Genomic DNA, 16,215 nt, shown 5'->3' on the forward strand with positions numbered 1-16,215 from the left:
CAAGAATATGATATTACAAACTGTTGGATTTTATGTCCTAAAACTCGTAGGCTGTTTAAGAAGTTCCTTACTGATTTGGAAGTTGTTCCAAATATGTCTTTACCCATCACATTTTATTGTGATAACAATGGCGCTGTCGCAAATTCTAAGGAACTTAGGAGTCACCGAAGAGGCCAACACATAGAATGAAAATATTATTTGATCCAGGAGATTGTGCATCGCAATGATGTGATTGTCACGAAGATCGCGTCTGAGCACAACATTATTGATCCGTTTACAAAGGCTCTCACGACTAAAGTGTTCGAAGGTCATCTAAAAAGTTCGGGTCTACGGGATATGCAACACATTGTCTAGGGCAAGTGGAAGATGTTACTGGGGTATAGTGTATGCCTTAGTTTATTGTATTTTGTACTTTATTTATAATGTACATTAGTCTCCCTAGACTTTAGGACAAGTGAGAGATTGTTGGAAATGGTGTCTTAAATCTCCTTGTAATCTCATAGTTTGTAAACTCTGTATAAACATATTGTTATTAATAAAACAATTGTTATTTTATAAGCATATACTCAATCTAATAAACTAAGATCCGAGGTTATTTTATGTAAATTTAAACAAGTATGTAGAGATATACAAGTGGATCTTGTTTAAATAATAATCTAAATGGTCTGTAGTAGATGGATAAGGCTGGGTGCCTTATCTTGGTGACACTACGGATACGACCCGTTTTGTAGGTGTTACAAATGTTGTAAAATGCTATAAATGATTTGATCCTGATCATTCATGTGGATATATGTGAGCGGGGGTATCCTATACAAAGAGTTTGTATAAGACCGGTCCACGAAATGATTAGTCTCTTTATATAACATTGTTGATAATAGAGACTTACATTTCACTAGGATGACCATAGGCGACATGATCTGAATCGTGAGTGAGTTGTGAATTCCTGCTCATGAAGGCGGTCATTTGATTTATATGGGTGAGAGTGGCCAGATTGCCAACTCAACAAGCCTACCATTTTTGGGATTCGTCTGATTGGGGAGCTGGGAACTCAGCTACATAAGACAGAATTTACTCATTCCCCGATGCAGGGATAAGTAGATAAATTGCTCCCTTAAGGGCTGATTCCGGGTCTTGAACATAGTGGTCACACCCTCTCTTAGCCAGAGAGGACTCAATCATAGTGGGACTATGACTTATTGTTCATTAGAGAAATCAGTGGTACTTAAGGAGTTAGATTTAACTATAGGGGCAAAATGGTAATTTGGCCTAGTTGTACTTACGAACAATTTGTGAAGGGTCATTGCACTATTGATTGGTTATATCCAATGGACACATAAATATATCTGTAGTGCAAAGAGTGTAACTAGCAGTCTTTAGTGGAGTGCCCTACAGTTAACAGATCGTGGATAATTTAATTAAAGAGTTTAATTAATTATTCACGTACCGTTGGAGCCTCAAGCTATAGATCCATAAGGTCCCTTTGGTAGCTCAAAAGGATTACTTGAGAATCAGTTTTTGGGTTAATTTGAATTGTTCTAATTAATATGAGGGAATTTAATTATATATGATATAATTAAATTAATTAAATTATATATGATATAATTGATATAATGTATTTGATACATTATTTGGAGGAATAAATATTTGAATGAGATTCAAATAGTTGTTAAGTTAATAGAAATATGATTGATATTAAATGTCATAAAATAGAGAAAAAGAACTATAGTTTATATTGTATGTGATACAATATTAAAACTATAAATTATAAATATAATATGATAAGTTAGTTATCATATTTATTTATATTATTTATTATTTTTTAATAATAATCTTTTTTCTAAAAAAAAACTACCTTAGTGCGCAGTTATAGAAATTTTTATTGCACTTGAAATAAAATGAAAAGAGTTTTTCATTTGAGAGAGAAGTTTTCCAAGAAAACAATTTACAACAAGAACACAAAGAGCGACCATACGATAGTCTACATGACAAAAACAGAGCATATACGATATACTCTTGTTGTTTATGTGATAGGAAGACTTATCTATGCGATAGTCTACAAGATTGGAAGTTTTTGCTATGTGATAGCCTAAATGATCCAGAAGTTCCTATGCAATAGTGCTTCTTCGATCGTCTTCCTCCTTCAAACTCACAAATATCCTCTTAACCAAAATAGTCAAAGCCCACCACTCTTAGGTTCTTATCTTGAGCATACCGAGGAATCCGAGTGGTAGTGTCCCTATTGGTTCGAGGATTGAGTTGTTATTTATTGCTTGTTCGAGAGGAGTGTTCGTGGCTTGTTCGAAGCGTTTGTGAACAAGTTGGATCGAGGGATTACTTGAAGAACAGTTCTTCAAAGGTATAATCTCTCAACCTTTGTATTTTTTTTAAAAGCATGCTGCAATTTACTTTGATTGCATAATCTTCTTGTATGACTATAAATATATACGTTCAATCACAATAGAATTTGGATGATCCGCTTTCGCTCAAGGAACTTCTCATGTTGAGTTTCAATCACCATTCAACTTCTCCCAATGACTTAAGCATTAGTGGTAGGCTGAGCACAACATGGTCCAAGGTTCACTGTAGGTCAACTTCGGCAAGACTACTCACCTGTTCAATAGTGCACGTCAGCTGTTTATACTAACAAGAAGTTATTTTTTTAAAAACTTCAAAAACCAAATATACATAACTTCATACTGCAAAAACCAATTTTCTTTGAAAAAATTATTTATCAATGTTTTAAGAAAGAACGAGTATGGTTATGAAGATTGCACTTGTCAAAATATGAGTAATTGTGGTAAGAGGGTCTGATTCGGCCAATGAAGGTCTCAATAGGGTAAAATGCCAATTGGGGCTTGAACTTTTAAGCCACAACCTACGTCTTACTAAAAAAATATTTAGGAAATTTGAGTTAGTATTTACGTTTGTAGTGTGTATATTTATATATAGTTTAAGGATTAAAATAAAATATTTAAAAATTTATGATTTTTCTTAGCTTAACGTATGAGGATATGAATCCCATGCTTTTTGATTGATGGTACAAATTTTATGGTAATTTAGTTATGCTTACTCTAATTAAAATTTTAATGACCAAAGTAAAATAAACCAGAATTTTGTTTAAAGAAAAAATAAACCTAAACCAGAATTTTGTTTAAAGAAAAAATAAACCAGAAAATTTGAAAATTATAAAAGGTTTTTTAAATCTTTAGAAATTAGAAATGCATTTGTTTAAAATTTTTAATAGATGTTAGGGTTGAGTTTTTGGCAAAATATTAGAAGTGCAATTTGTCCCACATCGAAAAAGTCGAAGAAAGTGATGGTTTCTACCACTATAAAAGGAGTCAATATCTCTAGTTTTAAGTCATTCCAATTAAAAACACTTTAAGTTTTTAATGTGCTAACTTTAATTTTTTTTTTTTTATATTCTCTAATTTGATAGTGGGACAAAAGGTGTGAGAAATCAAAAGGTTTGAGAGAGTGTAATTGTAATTGGGGTACAAGAGTGAATATAGAAAGTGGGCATATGAAAAATAGGAAAATAGAGCAAGTTCTCGAAGGGGTCTGGATTATGACAGTGTCATCAAATAGCAAGGTTTATTGGTATGTGACGAAAATATGAAGACAATGAATGTAACAATAGCTGTGCATTTTTCAAATATCTTGTCAAAGTAGAATCTGTGAGTTTTTGGTAAAATATTTAAAGTGCAGTTTGCCCCAGATTAAAAAAATTGAAGAAAGTGATGGACTCCTACCGCTATAAACTTATGCCTCTAGTTTCAAGTCGTCCCAATGAAAAATGTTTAAGCTTAATACGCTAACTCTAATTAAATTTCCTTTGTATTCTATAGTTTGAGAATAAGAAAAAAAGTGTGAGTAGTCAAAAACTTTGAGATAGTGCTATTATAATTGAGGTTGAAAGAGAATTATCCTATGTGATTGTAACAAAATTTTACATAATGGATTTCTTTCCCGTGGGCGATGAATTTCCTTGAGTTTGAAGTTTTTCATATAAATTCTTGTATTTTCTTTTATTATTATTATTATTATTATTTTCTTTTAACTTCTTTGTTATTTATTTATTTATTTGTTTATTCCTCTAGTAGAAGTCAAGGTTTTTTTCCAATAGTAAGAATAAAGTCAAAATAAATATCTAAAAATCCAAACGAAATAAGATCAAAAGAAAATATAAAAGTTTGTCCTTCATAAAAAAGAAAAAAGAAAAAATAAAACAATAAACTTGGTTCTAAAAGTTTCAATCCACCGTTGATGATGTTAAAATGGGCCTACGTTTAACGACCTTGTTTTCAAAATTTGAAATTGGAAAAATAGAGCGTTGAGAGAAACCGCGCTCTAAAAATGAAAAATGAAAAATAAAATAAAATAAAATGCCGAAAGTACATTTCAGATTTAAAAAATTATTTTCCACATGGGCCCCGCACTCAAAATTCCTTCTTTCTTGCGCGCCTTTGAAAACAAAAATCTGAATGGCTCACGTGGATGATTTCCCCAAAACGCTGTCGTTTTCAAGCCCTCCTTCATCTTAACAGAAACCGCTCCCCCGCCGAAATGCTCCCCAAACTACCATCCCCACCTGCTCAAGAACGCACCCAAATCTAAGCAAATTCAATCTTGAACAGCCAAAGCAATTTCATGGCAATGAGAACAGATTCGAGTTCGATGCTGAAGTTTTGAGTTGATCTTTCAGTTCTTCTTCTTCTTCTTCTTCTGCTTAATCTGAGCTCGAAGTTTTTGTTTTATTCAGCCATGGAGGACGAACACCAGGTCAGTTCCGCATTCTCGTTTCCATCTGATTATCTTTGTTTATCCGTTACAAACATTTAACGCTACTTCTCACTGATTCGATTTCTTTTTGTCTGTTTCTAATTCCTGATTTTGGAGCTTTGGAAGTGTCGGAATCTACTGGAAAACATTGCGGTTTTGGTTATTTGATTCTCTTTGACTGTTTTCAGAAAATGATGGCTCTCAAGAAGGCTTATGCTGATATAATTTTGAACACGGTGAAGGAGGCAGCGGCTCGAGTAATGGTATCCGAGCGTAAAGCGCTTTGTCTTCAGCAGAATCTTTGTTCTGTCAACGATGAGGCGCTCAGGATGCTCCTTCGCTTGAAGAACATGATCGATTCTAAGGTAATTTTTCTTTTAATGTTATCTTCACTTTCGTTTCTTCTTTCTGATTCGTTCTCGAAATTTATTGATTGATTATGGTTGCGTACATTGCTGTGTATTTGTGATCTCTATCATCGTTTGTGTTTCTGATGGTTTGATAGCCAGCTATGCTTTTCTACATTGTAATAGTACTGCAAAATTTTACTATGCAATGACATGTTCATCTTCATTTCTTTCATGTATTACACAATGGTTATTTGTCTGCTTTGATTATGTATAAGGCAATCTTATGAATATATATAAGTTCCTGACTGAACTGTATCCAGGGAATACCTTTATTAGCTAGCAACTTACTCGAATCCAAATAGTGATGATACTGTATGATAATGTTAATGGAATTTGAACTATGCACAAAACTTTTGCTTAATTAGCTAGATTTGAATTTCTCATTATTTTCTTCGGCGATTCAATTTTACTGATGTTTTTGCTACATATATTTCTAATTTGTTGAATCCCATAGTGGGATGTTTATTTATTGTGTGATTTTTCGTCATATCCTAGATTGGTTAGACATAAATTTTTTCACTTATGATGGCCTCTATGCTTAAGTGTCGCTTGTGAGTTCGTTTGAAGTTTTATGAGCTACATTTGAGTTTTATCTACTCTCTGGAACCATCAGCGGATATGAGTACTTGAAGTTAATGGCATCTGAAAGCAGACGTAATTGGATACTTTTGCATTATCCTTCTCGTATTTAAATTTCCTACCTTTGGAATTATTGGTACCTCACTACATTCAGCAAAGAACAAACCCTTTGTTGAAGGTGATCTGAAATTTCATGATTGCTTGATTGTAGTATCTTGCAAATGGTTGGAGTTCTAACTTCTACATATGATTCAAGGCTCTTCCCCAATTGTAAATGTGGTTACCTAAAGTAATCAATTTTGGGTTAATAGTCTGAGACATTCCGCCACTGAGATATGACTTAAATAATTTGCATTAGTTTACTTGAAATGTTAAACTAATTTCATAGAAGTGCAGTTATCATTTGTTTACTTTGCCAAATTCTGTATTTAACAAGATGTTGAAACAATTCATGGTTCATAAATATGAGATTCGGTGGAGTTTGATGTTGGTTGACAAATGGAGTTTGCTCTTTCCTCAAGCGAAGAACTCTGTGAAACTGAGTTACTGAGTCTTATATTTTGTTTTTTAAAATTGTTTTTGATAAGAAACGTACTATGTATCTCGGACAAAAAGAATAAAAATAAAATAATAACGATAATGAAAATAAGAAAACCTGGGGTCGGGGGAGTAGATAGGATTCCCTCCCACCCAAAAGAAAGCTACATAATCAAATTCTTCCCATCATGACGAGGCTGTTACTACAAAAACATTTCTTGCTGTTTGAACACCGCTCCAAAAGGAATTCATTGAGGTGATTCTATCTTTAAAAATATTACATAATCCACTTGTATTAGTTTGTTAAAGTCGTTCAGTAACAAAGCCCACTCATATTGGTTACCTTTCCGTTATAGATAGGTTTAATCTCTCTGATTTATGCTGCAAGAGTTTTGTGATTTCTCTCTTTCCAAATAGAATAAAGTAGCTCTCACCGCGCAATTTCATAAAATTTTAGTTTTGCCTTCAAACAACTTTCCTCCTACACTCGACACAAGCCAGAGATCCACCTTTTTTGAAATATGGCCACACCGGAGTAGCACCAAACCTTTTGAACAAAGGGGCAAGGGAGAAAAATATGATCGAGTGTCTCAGCCTCCTTAAAACAATAGAAGGAGATAAATCCAAACTCAGGAACTACTTTTGTAACTTTTCAGCGGTATTAAGATTTCTATAAAGAAGGGAGCAAATGGGAATTTTCACTTTCTTTGAGACTTTCAAACTTCCATAAATAACCTACCAATGCATACCTCTCTTGGTTTACTATTATAGTGGCCATTTCCAGTCTTTTAATAAACTGAATTTATTATTGTTGGAGATCATTATTGTAGTAGCCATTTCTAACTGTTGTTTCTTATTTCATCCAAATGGATATACCATTCTTCTTTGCAGATGCATGAAGCAGAAATAACGTCATTATGCCAGAGGAAAAGAGTTGAAGAGCTTGAAGCACAACTTCACGAGGCAGAGAATGTGATAACAGATCTTAGAATACAGTTGAAAGAGGCACAAAACCAGTTGGAGAAGGAGAAGAAAGACAAAATGCAACCTTTGGAAGGGAAGATTTTGAATAAAATTACTTTCTCCAGTCGATCTACCCTTGAGCCGGATTCTTCCAGTCCTTCCTCATCAGAACTGCAAACAGTGTCTTCTAATTTAAAGAACACGAAGATGGAACAGATTGCCCATGCAATGTACAATAGTTTGCCAAAGTCTATCGAACACTCATCTGTTTCTCAAGTGGACATTGTCCATTCTCATGATTCTGACTCTACCTCCACGGTAGTGAGAATCAAGGAGCATAGGTTATTTAGTAAGAGATGCACCCAGAGAATTCGTTCACTAGAAAGGAATTTCCCGGATTATAGTTTACCTCTAGGTATTGATGTAAAAGATAGCCAAGTCCTTGAGGGAAAGGAAACTTTAGTAAGAAGGAGGGACAAGGAGGAAAGAGGCCTCTCTACCAGAACTGGAAAGACAGATATACGAAAGAATGTACATGGTGCTGTGTTAAAGAGATCCGTAAAGCTCCATACATTAAGAAGGACGTCTCGATTTGGAAAATGTAAAACAGGCTCTTGCAGGTTGCAAGGTAATCAACTCACGAAACCTCATCATCCATCATGCATCATTTCCCTTTGCAGGCCACATTTGAAAGATGGTAACGTGAGATTTGATAAAAGTGAATATCGACCATCTCTGATGGCTGATAGTGGGAATGTGACACAAAATTCTCGTTTGCCGGAGGAGCATAAAATTGACAATTACAAAGATGCAAGTGGAAATTCTAATGGAGGGCAGCCAAAAGGAAACATGAAAAGAGGGAATTTAAATGGTCAGTCGCCTGATCAGCCTATCAATCCGTGTGATAAGTCTTTTGTCCTGTCTCCATGTAGGACTTCCATTAATCTAGTAAATGATAATAGGAAGTCTAGTGAAGATCATTCCAACATACCTAAGCATCAGAGGAAGATGAAGAAATTAACCTGCTTGGATCCAGGACTCACATCAACAGGAAGTTATGTTGATTCTACATCAGTGCCCCCTAGTGTTACTGCCAGTGTTAAGGTCAATAAATCCAGAGTCCTCGAGAATGCAGCAAACAGTAAGAAAGATTTGATGGCATTGTCAGTGAAACAGGAAAGTGATGAAATAATGAATTTGATTTTTCCAAGTTCTAGGTTGAACTCTGAAATGAATCCTAATACAAAATGCGAGCCAATATGTGAAGTTACAAATTATTCTCCTTGCCAAGTAGACAAGAAAATGTTTCTCAGATGTACAAGACAGAGCAAACGCAAGAGGGAAGCCATAGGCATTTCTGATGAAAATATTTCTCCCGGAAAGAGTAATGCAAAAAGGAGGTTGGGTGAGAAACTAAATTTTGAGCCCGAGTTTGAGAGGTCTAACTTGATCAGAGAATCAACAAGGGAGAGTCGACTGCTGTCTCAGGTTGCTCGTCAGGTTGGTTACACATTCTCCTTAGCAATTTTGAACGTATGATGAACTGATATAAAAATGTTGAGACTTTATCTAGAATGGGGAACAAAACCCGTAGTTGCTCTAGCCTGCAATATTTTGAGGTTTACATGGTGAGAACTCCTTTAGTGTTCTTTTAGGAACCGACGATGCCTGACTCCTTACTTGAGTTCAATATTTTCTCCTTGCATTAGCCGAATACAGGTTTTGGGCTAAGCATTGTTAATCATTCTGTCGCTCACCTATAAAATTCAACCAGGAAAAGGAAAAGCAATCACTTGACTTCGAACTGTTTTTAGGAGGCAGTTGGTTCATGGGATTGGGAAGTCTGAGTTTCTACAATTGATTTTAGATTGTGCAAAGACTGAGTTTTAGAAGTTTGTTTAGCTGTAGGTTTGTATTTTTGGGCAGTATATAGCTTGAGAAGCAGGTTATACATACCTATGTACTAATTCAAGACAAGCAGTGGGACTAACTACCAAAGTAGGAGATTGGAATATAAAAGTTCACTGACCAAATATAAATTTGAGTACAAAAGCTAAACCAATGGATCCCACACCCTTACCAAAAACACCCCTTCAGAGTTAAGTTTTTTAACATTCAACCAGAAAACCTCAATGTGAAGGTTTGAAGCGACTTGTACAGGAGAATTTCCTTTTCCACTATAATTTAAGGGTAATTGCATTAGATAACACTTTTAGGGATAATAATTAAATGTATAACAACATTTTTAAAGAATTGCAAATATAACAAAATCTATTAGTAGTAGACTCTATTACTGGTAGACTCGTCTTAGTAATATGGTCTATCACTGATACACCCTTATTATCGATATGGTCTATCATTGATAGATTTCGAAAACAAAATGTATATTGCAAAACTGTCCCTAAGTTTAGTAAGACTCTAATATTGATCATATTGCTTGCAGTTTCCATGATCTTTAGAACAGTTGCATAAGCACTTGCTGAATTTCTGTCCTTACATTCTTATCATTTGGTTGGTTAAAATCTTAAGTGCTTTGTTTCAAATTGCTAACTTTTTACCTTTTTCTCCGGCAGCTCGTATCTTTGTCTAGAAAAAGATGGGAGTAATAATGGTGATTTCTTTTCGGCCTTACAACACCATCAGAACCTGGATATGATTGGGCATCAAGCACGTCAGCCCTCCTTGGAGTTGTTCTTCAGAATTTACTTTTCCAAAAAAAAAAAAAAAAACCTCAGGTTGGTGTTTAGATTTCATTTAATGAAAGAGAAAGAAAGAAAAAATGATAAATTATCCTGTGCAGTTTTACATGTGTCTTCTTCTTACATAGTTTATTAGGTATCTAATATTTAGTTTAATTTATAGAAATATAAATCAATAACAAAAGATATCAGGAGCATTATTATTAGCTTCAATGTGGTGATGGTGTAAAATGAAGCAAGTAGGGTCATTTTGTGATGATCAATGTAACACATGTTTTGATGAAGCAAGCATGCCTTTGAATTTATATTTCTTACTTTTTTGTTTTTGAATTGTTTGTTTTATCATCATCAACTTGGCATTGACATTACATTGCTTCTCTGACTGATGAAAGGTGAGACTTTTTAGTACTAAAAAGAAAGAAATGAGATCTTTTGCAGGTGATTATCACTTTCCAAGACACATTGGATTCTCTATATAGTTTTTTGTTTTAATATGTTATTTCCTTCTAATTACAATATTTGATTAAGATGGAAATTGTTATCGTGCCTTTAAGTTTTTACCTCACAGAACTACATCTTTTTTAAAAACTTGTAAAAATAATTTTTCTCGGTTCATTTGGAGCGAGATCTCATTTCTTTTCTTTTTTTTTTTTTGAGAAATTGTTAGAAATAACATATTTAAGTTTTTACCTCATAAAGCTATTTTTTAATTCTCGGTAGTCGATCTCGTTCGAGATGGATCGTGAAAAACAATTTTTACGAGTTTTCAAAAAGCTTGCTAGTTTTGTAAGATGAAAACCTAAATGTGCTATTTTTGACAATTTTTCAAAAGAAAGAAATGAGATCTTTTGTAGGTGATTACCACTTTCCAAGACACATTGGATTATCTGTATTGTTTTTTGTTTTATTATATTATTTCCTTCTAATTACAATATTTGATTAAGATGGAAATTATTAAAAGGCTGCATTTCTTAACCATGTAATTTTTTGTTTTTGATTTATGAAAATAAAGATTATAAACACTACATTCAACTATAAGTTTATATGATTTGTTGGCCATGTTTTTCAAATGTTTTTAGAAAACTAAGCGAAAAAGTTTCAAACTAAAAGAATTAACTTTCAAAAACTCGTTCCTAATTTTAGAATTTGACTAGGTGAAAATCAACATTAAAATTTTTTGAGGAAAGAAAATTCTAACACCGTTATCAAATGAGACCTAAATTATTAATATTATTAAATCTTAACTTATGGAAACCGTGTTCAAACGCCTGTAATATTATTTTCTTCTTAATTAATATTATTTCTCACTTGTTGAATTTTCTATAAATTTTAAGCTTGCAAGTGAGAGTGTTGATGTAATGGTATAATTAAATTTATTGACACCTATTAGCTTAAGCTTTTTGATTGATTGATGATTTAAATAACATCACTAACATGAACCTATGTGGTTTACATGATAAATTTAAGGGAAAATTTGAATTTTTTTTTTCATTTTCTTTTTTGAGTACAACAAATATATAAATATAGAGATGTACAAATTTGAATCTTGGATCTCAAGAGAGAAATACATGTCAATTACAATCATGTTCATATTAGTGGGACCAGATAGACCTATGCTAACACCAAGAAAGAATCTATGAGCAAATGACATATTTGGGTTATATTTGATATTGAACATTTCTATTTACAAAATTATAAGGGTCCAAAAAACAAATTGATCGAGAGCTAAATTTTATTTTATATAAACTTTCAACTTGTTTTCTAGTTTTTAAAAATTAGACAAAATAATTATTTGTAAGAACACTTTTCAACTTTTTTCGAGACATTTTCTTTATTTCATTGGTTTCATCCCTTTCTATTTCTTTTTTTGGCTAAATAATTTCATATATTCTAATTATACCCATATAATTTCATGGCTTAGGGATCGATTCAAAAAGATTTTATGGCTTAGAGATAATCCTTTTATGGGATACTATTTATCGTTATTGTCGGTTAACAAGTTATAAACTATTTTTATTCAGGAAAAAAAAACACGCTAAAAACTATTAAATAATTAAATTTTCTGCATTATATTTGTTCATAATTCATGTACAACTCTTCCTTTCTTTTTTTAATCTCTCTCACTCTTTCTTTAAAAAAAACTTGCTTCTTTAAATAAAATTTAGCATAAAGTTGCAACTATTAAATAATTATAATTGACCAGTGCAAGAAAAGTTAAAAGGCTTATTTATTAATTAAAATGGATTAGTTTTAGAGTCACTAAAAAAAGAAAAATTTTGGAGATAGAAAAATTTCAAATTATTTACAGAAATAAAAAAACGATTTTCATCCCAAATAGATATTAATAGACTTCTATCAAAGATCAAAATTTTATTATTTTGTGTAAATAAATTTCAATCACCCTCCTCCTCCGGGATGAAAAAGAGATTCACATTTGTTGCTATGATAATGTCTACTAACAATGCCAAAGCTTCGAGTTACCTTGTCATTAAATATCTCATTGACATTCTCAAATTTTGGAAAAGCCAACATAAACATTTTCAAGATGCAATCAAACAATTTTTTCAAATAAAAAAAAAGTAGAGAACATAATCTAATGCTTCAGATTCTGGGAATGATATTTTACATTTTTCAACAACTAGTCAATTCCTTATGACGTAAGAATGACAAACTAATAAAATAACCCCCCTATCAATTACTAATTACCAAAAACAATTACCTACCTTAGAATGTAGTTATCTAAAAGTATAAAACTTATTGAAGTTACCAAAGCTTTGTATTTATTTTATGAAAAAAGATGGAGAATTTTTATGGATGTTTTTGAAATAAATGTCGAATGATCCTTTGTTGATGTTAAATTTAGATGAAATTATCAAAATATACTCATGCATACGTGGAAAAGCATCTCGTTCTCTCTTATTTTTCTCACACACAAATCTCTACTCTCTCTATATCTCTCGCTTTCTCTCAGTCTCAGTCTCTCTCAGTCTCTCTCGATCTTGGTCACTTTCGCTCGATTTGTCTCAGTCTGTCTCGCTATCTCCCGTCTCTCTCTTCCTTTCCTCACTTACAAAATCTCTCCCCTCTCTCACTCTTGCTCAACAGACTTGGTCGCGTCTAAGTTTCCAAAAAAGATGAGGTAGATTTTTTTTTTTAAAAAATAATTATTTTTACTTTTTTTACTATGTAGTAACAATGGGGTACATGAGATTAGGTGGTGTCTAATCATTGCCTTTATTTTATTTTGATGTTTCTACTAAAAATTGGTGTATATACTTTTTTGTCTCTATACTTTGAGATTCTTTTATTTTAATCCATGTTCTTTTATTTCAAATTTAGTTTTTATATTTTTAATAAATCTTAAAATTCATCCTTATTGTTAGTGTGAAGTTTATTTTAATTTAAATTGGTAAGATAATAACAATAATTATCATTCAAAATAAAATACATTTGAATATCTTTCCAAAATTTATATCGAAAACTAATTGAAACTATTTGTTTCGAGAAAAAAAAAACGACAAGCTACTAATAAGGTTTGATTTTAAGATTTCTCATTAGTACAAAACTTCACACAACCATCCAATGACTCTTTAGAGTCGCAACAAAAAATGAAACACTTTGAGACTCAACTCTAGAATAAAACAACATTTAAAAACTATAAAAACCAAAGTATAGAAAATGAAAAACCAAAGTATAGAAAATGAAGTTTTAAATTAGATTAAAAAATAAAAACAAAAGAAACCCAACTAGAACTATCTCTTTCCTATTCCCAACAAAGCTAAAAAGTTTGATTATAAAACATGATATCAATTAGGCATCCTAGAAAGACAAGGAGTTAACGCACGCCAGGTCCCAACATGAACATTTGAACATATCTACCACCACCACCTTCACAACTTCAAATCATATTCCTAAGTTGAAGTAATCATAAACAAACCAAAAAACAAAAAAAGTAGAGTAAAAAAAAAAAAAGGCAATGGCAGTTGCAGTGAAAAAATTGCAGGCTTTATAGCATCTCTGTCTTCTTGTCTTCCCCAGCATCTGCACCTTGTCCCTTTGATATCATTAAAGCCTGCTTACATTGTTGGCCCACTCTCACAACCCAACAAAATAATACTCAATTTCTTCGCCACCATTATAAACAGATCAAAATTTGAGAATTTCAACTTCAAACATCAAAACCCAGCTGATTTTTGCCAAAAAAAATTCTTTTTTGAGTAATTTCATCGAACATGTGGAGGGCAGAAGAAAGTTACAGAGAATTAAAGCAAGGAGAGGTTGAAGATAAAGATTCTATAGGAAATGTTTTGTTATCAGCAGGAACAGCATTGTTAATGGCCGCTTGTTTGAAAAAAGCTGTTGTTATGTTCTTGGTTGAGCAATGGCGGATCTGGGTGTTTCTTGTTTTAAACCTTATCCTTGTTGCAATTTTCTTCACATCGAGTCCTGCAAGTTACAGTGAAAACCAAAATGAAGAGGCAAAGCAGAAGAAGATTAAGAACAGAGAGTTGAAGGAAGCTGAAAAAACAGAGATCAAAGAAGAAGAGGAAATTGAAGAAGAAGAAATTGAAGAAGAAGAAGAAGAAGAAGAGGAAATTGGGTTATCAAAGGAGGAATTGAATGAGAGAGTTGAAGCTTTCATTGTAATGTTCAAGAAGCAATTGATTTCAGATGCAAGAAAGGGGAGAAATAGAAGCACTCCATTTAGTTATAATAATAATAATAATAATACTCAATAGCCAAAGCCAGAGCCAAAAATTCTTTGGTGTGGTTAAAGTGAAATGAAATGATTTTGGGATGTTCTTGTGTTTGTTTGGTGAGTTTCAAGAGCTTGAAAAATGTAATCTTGAACCATAATTTTTGGAACATATAATCTTTTTTGTATAATTCAAGGTTTTAACATCACTGTTCTCTCTTGATCTCTTCTTATGGCTATGGGGAGTTTTTTTCTTCTTTTTGGTGCTATGGGATGGGTATGGATTCATTCTCATTCTTAGTTCAATTCAATTTTATGGAAATATCGATATCAATAGAAAAAATATAAAAATAAAGAATTCAATAAAATATTCTAGATGTCTTTAGTAACTATTTGGTTTATTGTTTTTAGTTTTTGAAAATTAAGCAAAAAACCAAGTTCACTCCTAAATTTATTGCATTGTTTTCTACTTTTTATCAATGTTTGAAAAAAAATCAAACCAATCTAAAGGAGGTTTGGGTTGGATTGGATTGTGCGTGACTCTTCAGACTTATCATTAGCTGGTGGAGGTAAAACTGCGAAGAATTTCTACTCTATTCTCATTCTTGAAGTTGAAGCAATCTTGAATGGGTTGAGAGAGATGAAGAAGCTTTGGGGAGGTAGCAACCCACCGCTAATTGTTGAATCTGATTCATTGGAGTTGGTGAAGTTGTTAAACCATGTTGATTTCAACCTCATTGAGGTGAGCTTGTTTTTGGATGAGATTTTGGATGTTACTTCCTCTGTAAACGTTGTTACATTTCTTTTTGCTCGAAGAGAAAAGAATAAAATAACTCATTCCATTGCAACTTTGACATCCTATTTTGGTGACCTTTTTTTATTTAGAAAGAAAGTTTTTCAAATTGTATTATCTTCTTTGTTAATGAGGAGAGACCTGTCTAATTGGTGGGTAGTTACCCCTTCTTTATATATTTTTTAAAATAATAAAAAACCAAACAAAAATTTGAAACTAAAAAAAGATAGTTTTTTAAAAACTTGTTTTTGTTTTTGTAATTTTGCTAAGAATTCAACCTTTTTACTTGAGAAACATGCAAACTGATATAAAAAATTGAAAGAAAATAGATTTAATTTTCAAAAACTAAAAATTAGAAACCAAGGTCTCGTTTGGTAACCATTTAGTTTTTTGTTTTTGAAAATGAGAAAAATACCTTTTTGGTTCTTAGATTTTGGGTCTAGTTTCTATTTGATTCTTAGATATCAAAATGTACACTTTTTGTCCTTAGGTTTTGAGTTTTTGTAGTCCTTAGGTTTCAAAATATTACAATTTTATTATGGATATTTGAGATTTATTTCAATTTGGTCTCTAGATTTCAAGATTTACACTTTTAAATTAGATTTTGCACTTAATACACATTTTTTAAAAATCTTTATTGGTAATGTATCTTAATAAATTTAAAAAGAATTAAAGGAATTATAATTAGTCAAGTTTCATTACTTTTAAAATTAAACTCAAATTTTCGCTTCATAGTTATTTTAAGTTAATTAAAAG

General features: G+C 32.1%; 2 protein-coding genes across 2 annotated transcripts; both read left to right on the forward strand.

The window, feature by feature from the left end:
- Positions 1-4,482: 4,482 nt before the first annotated feature.
- Positions 4,483-10,275, forward strand: LOC120079594 (uncharacterized). The gene is made up of 4 exons (XM_039033822.2): positions 4,483-4,782; positions 4,971-5,147; positions 7,200-8,771; positions 9,845-10,275. The coding sequence occupies exons 1-4, from the start codon at positions 4,765-4,767 to the stop codon at positions 9,875-9,877; spliced, it is 1,800 nt and encodes a 599-aa protein (XP_038889750.1). The 5' UTR covers positions 4,483-4,764; the 3' UTR covers positions 9,878-10,275.
- Positions 10,276-13,798: 3,523 nt separating this feature from the next.
- Positions 13,799-14,887, forward strand: LOC120080357 (Putative membrane lipoprotein). The gene has a single exon (XM_039035001.2). The coding sequence runs from the start codon at positions 14,203-14,205 to the stop codon at positions 14,707-14,709; it is 507 nt and encodes a 168-aa protein (XP_038890929.1). The 5' UTR covers positions 13,799-14,202; the 3' UTR covers positions 14,710-14,887.
- Positions 14,888-16,215: the final 1,328 nt, after the last annotated feature.

Source organism: Benincasa hispida, chromosome 6, assembly GCF_027475165.1.
Source record: "Benincasa hispida cultivar pf3 chromosome 6, pf3_genome.v1.1, whole genome shotgun sequence".
In the NCBI taxonomy this organism is placed as follows: domain Eukaryota; kingdom Viridiplantae; phylum Streptophyta; class Magnoliopsida; order Cucurbitales; family Cucurbitaceae; genus Benincasa; species Benincasa hispida.

Coding starts and splice junctions, on each gene's coding strand:
- LOC120080357 (XM_039035001.2), top strand. CDS start 14,203: ATGTGGAGGGCAGAAGAAAGTTACAGAGAATTAAAGCAAGGAGAGGTT.
- LOC120079594 (XM_039033822.2), top strand. Junction 5,148..7,199: donor AGAACATGATCGATTCTAAG/GTAATTTTTCTT, acceptor TCTTCTTTGCAG/ATGCATGAAGCAGAAATAAC. Junction 8,772..9,844: donor TGTCTCAGGTTGCTCGTCAG/GTTGGTTACACA, acceptor TTTCTCCGGCAG/CTCGTATCTTTGTCTAGAAA.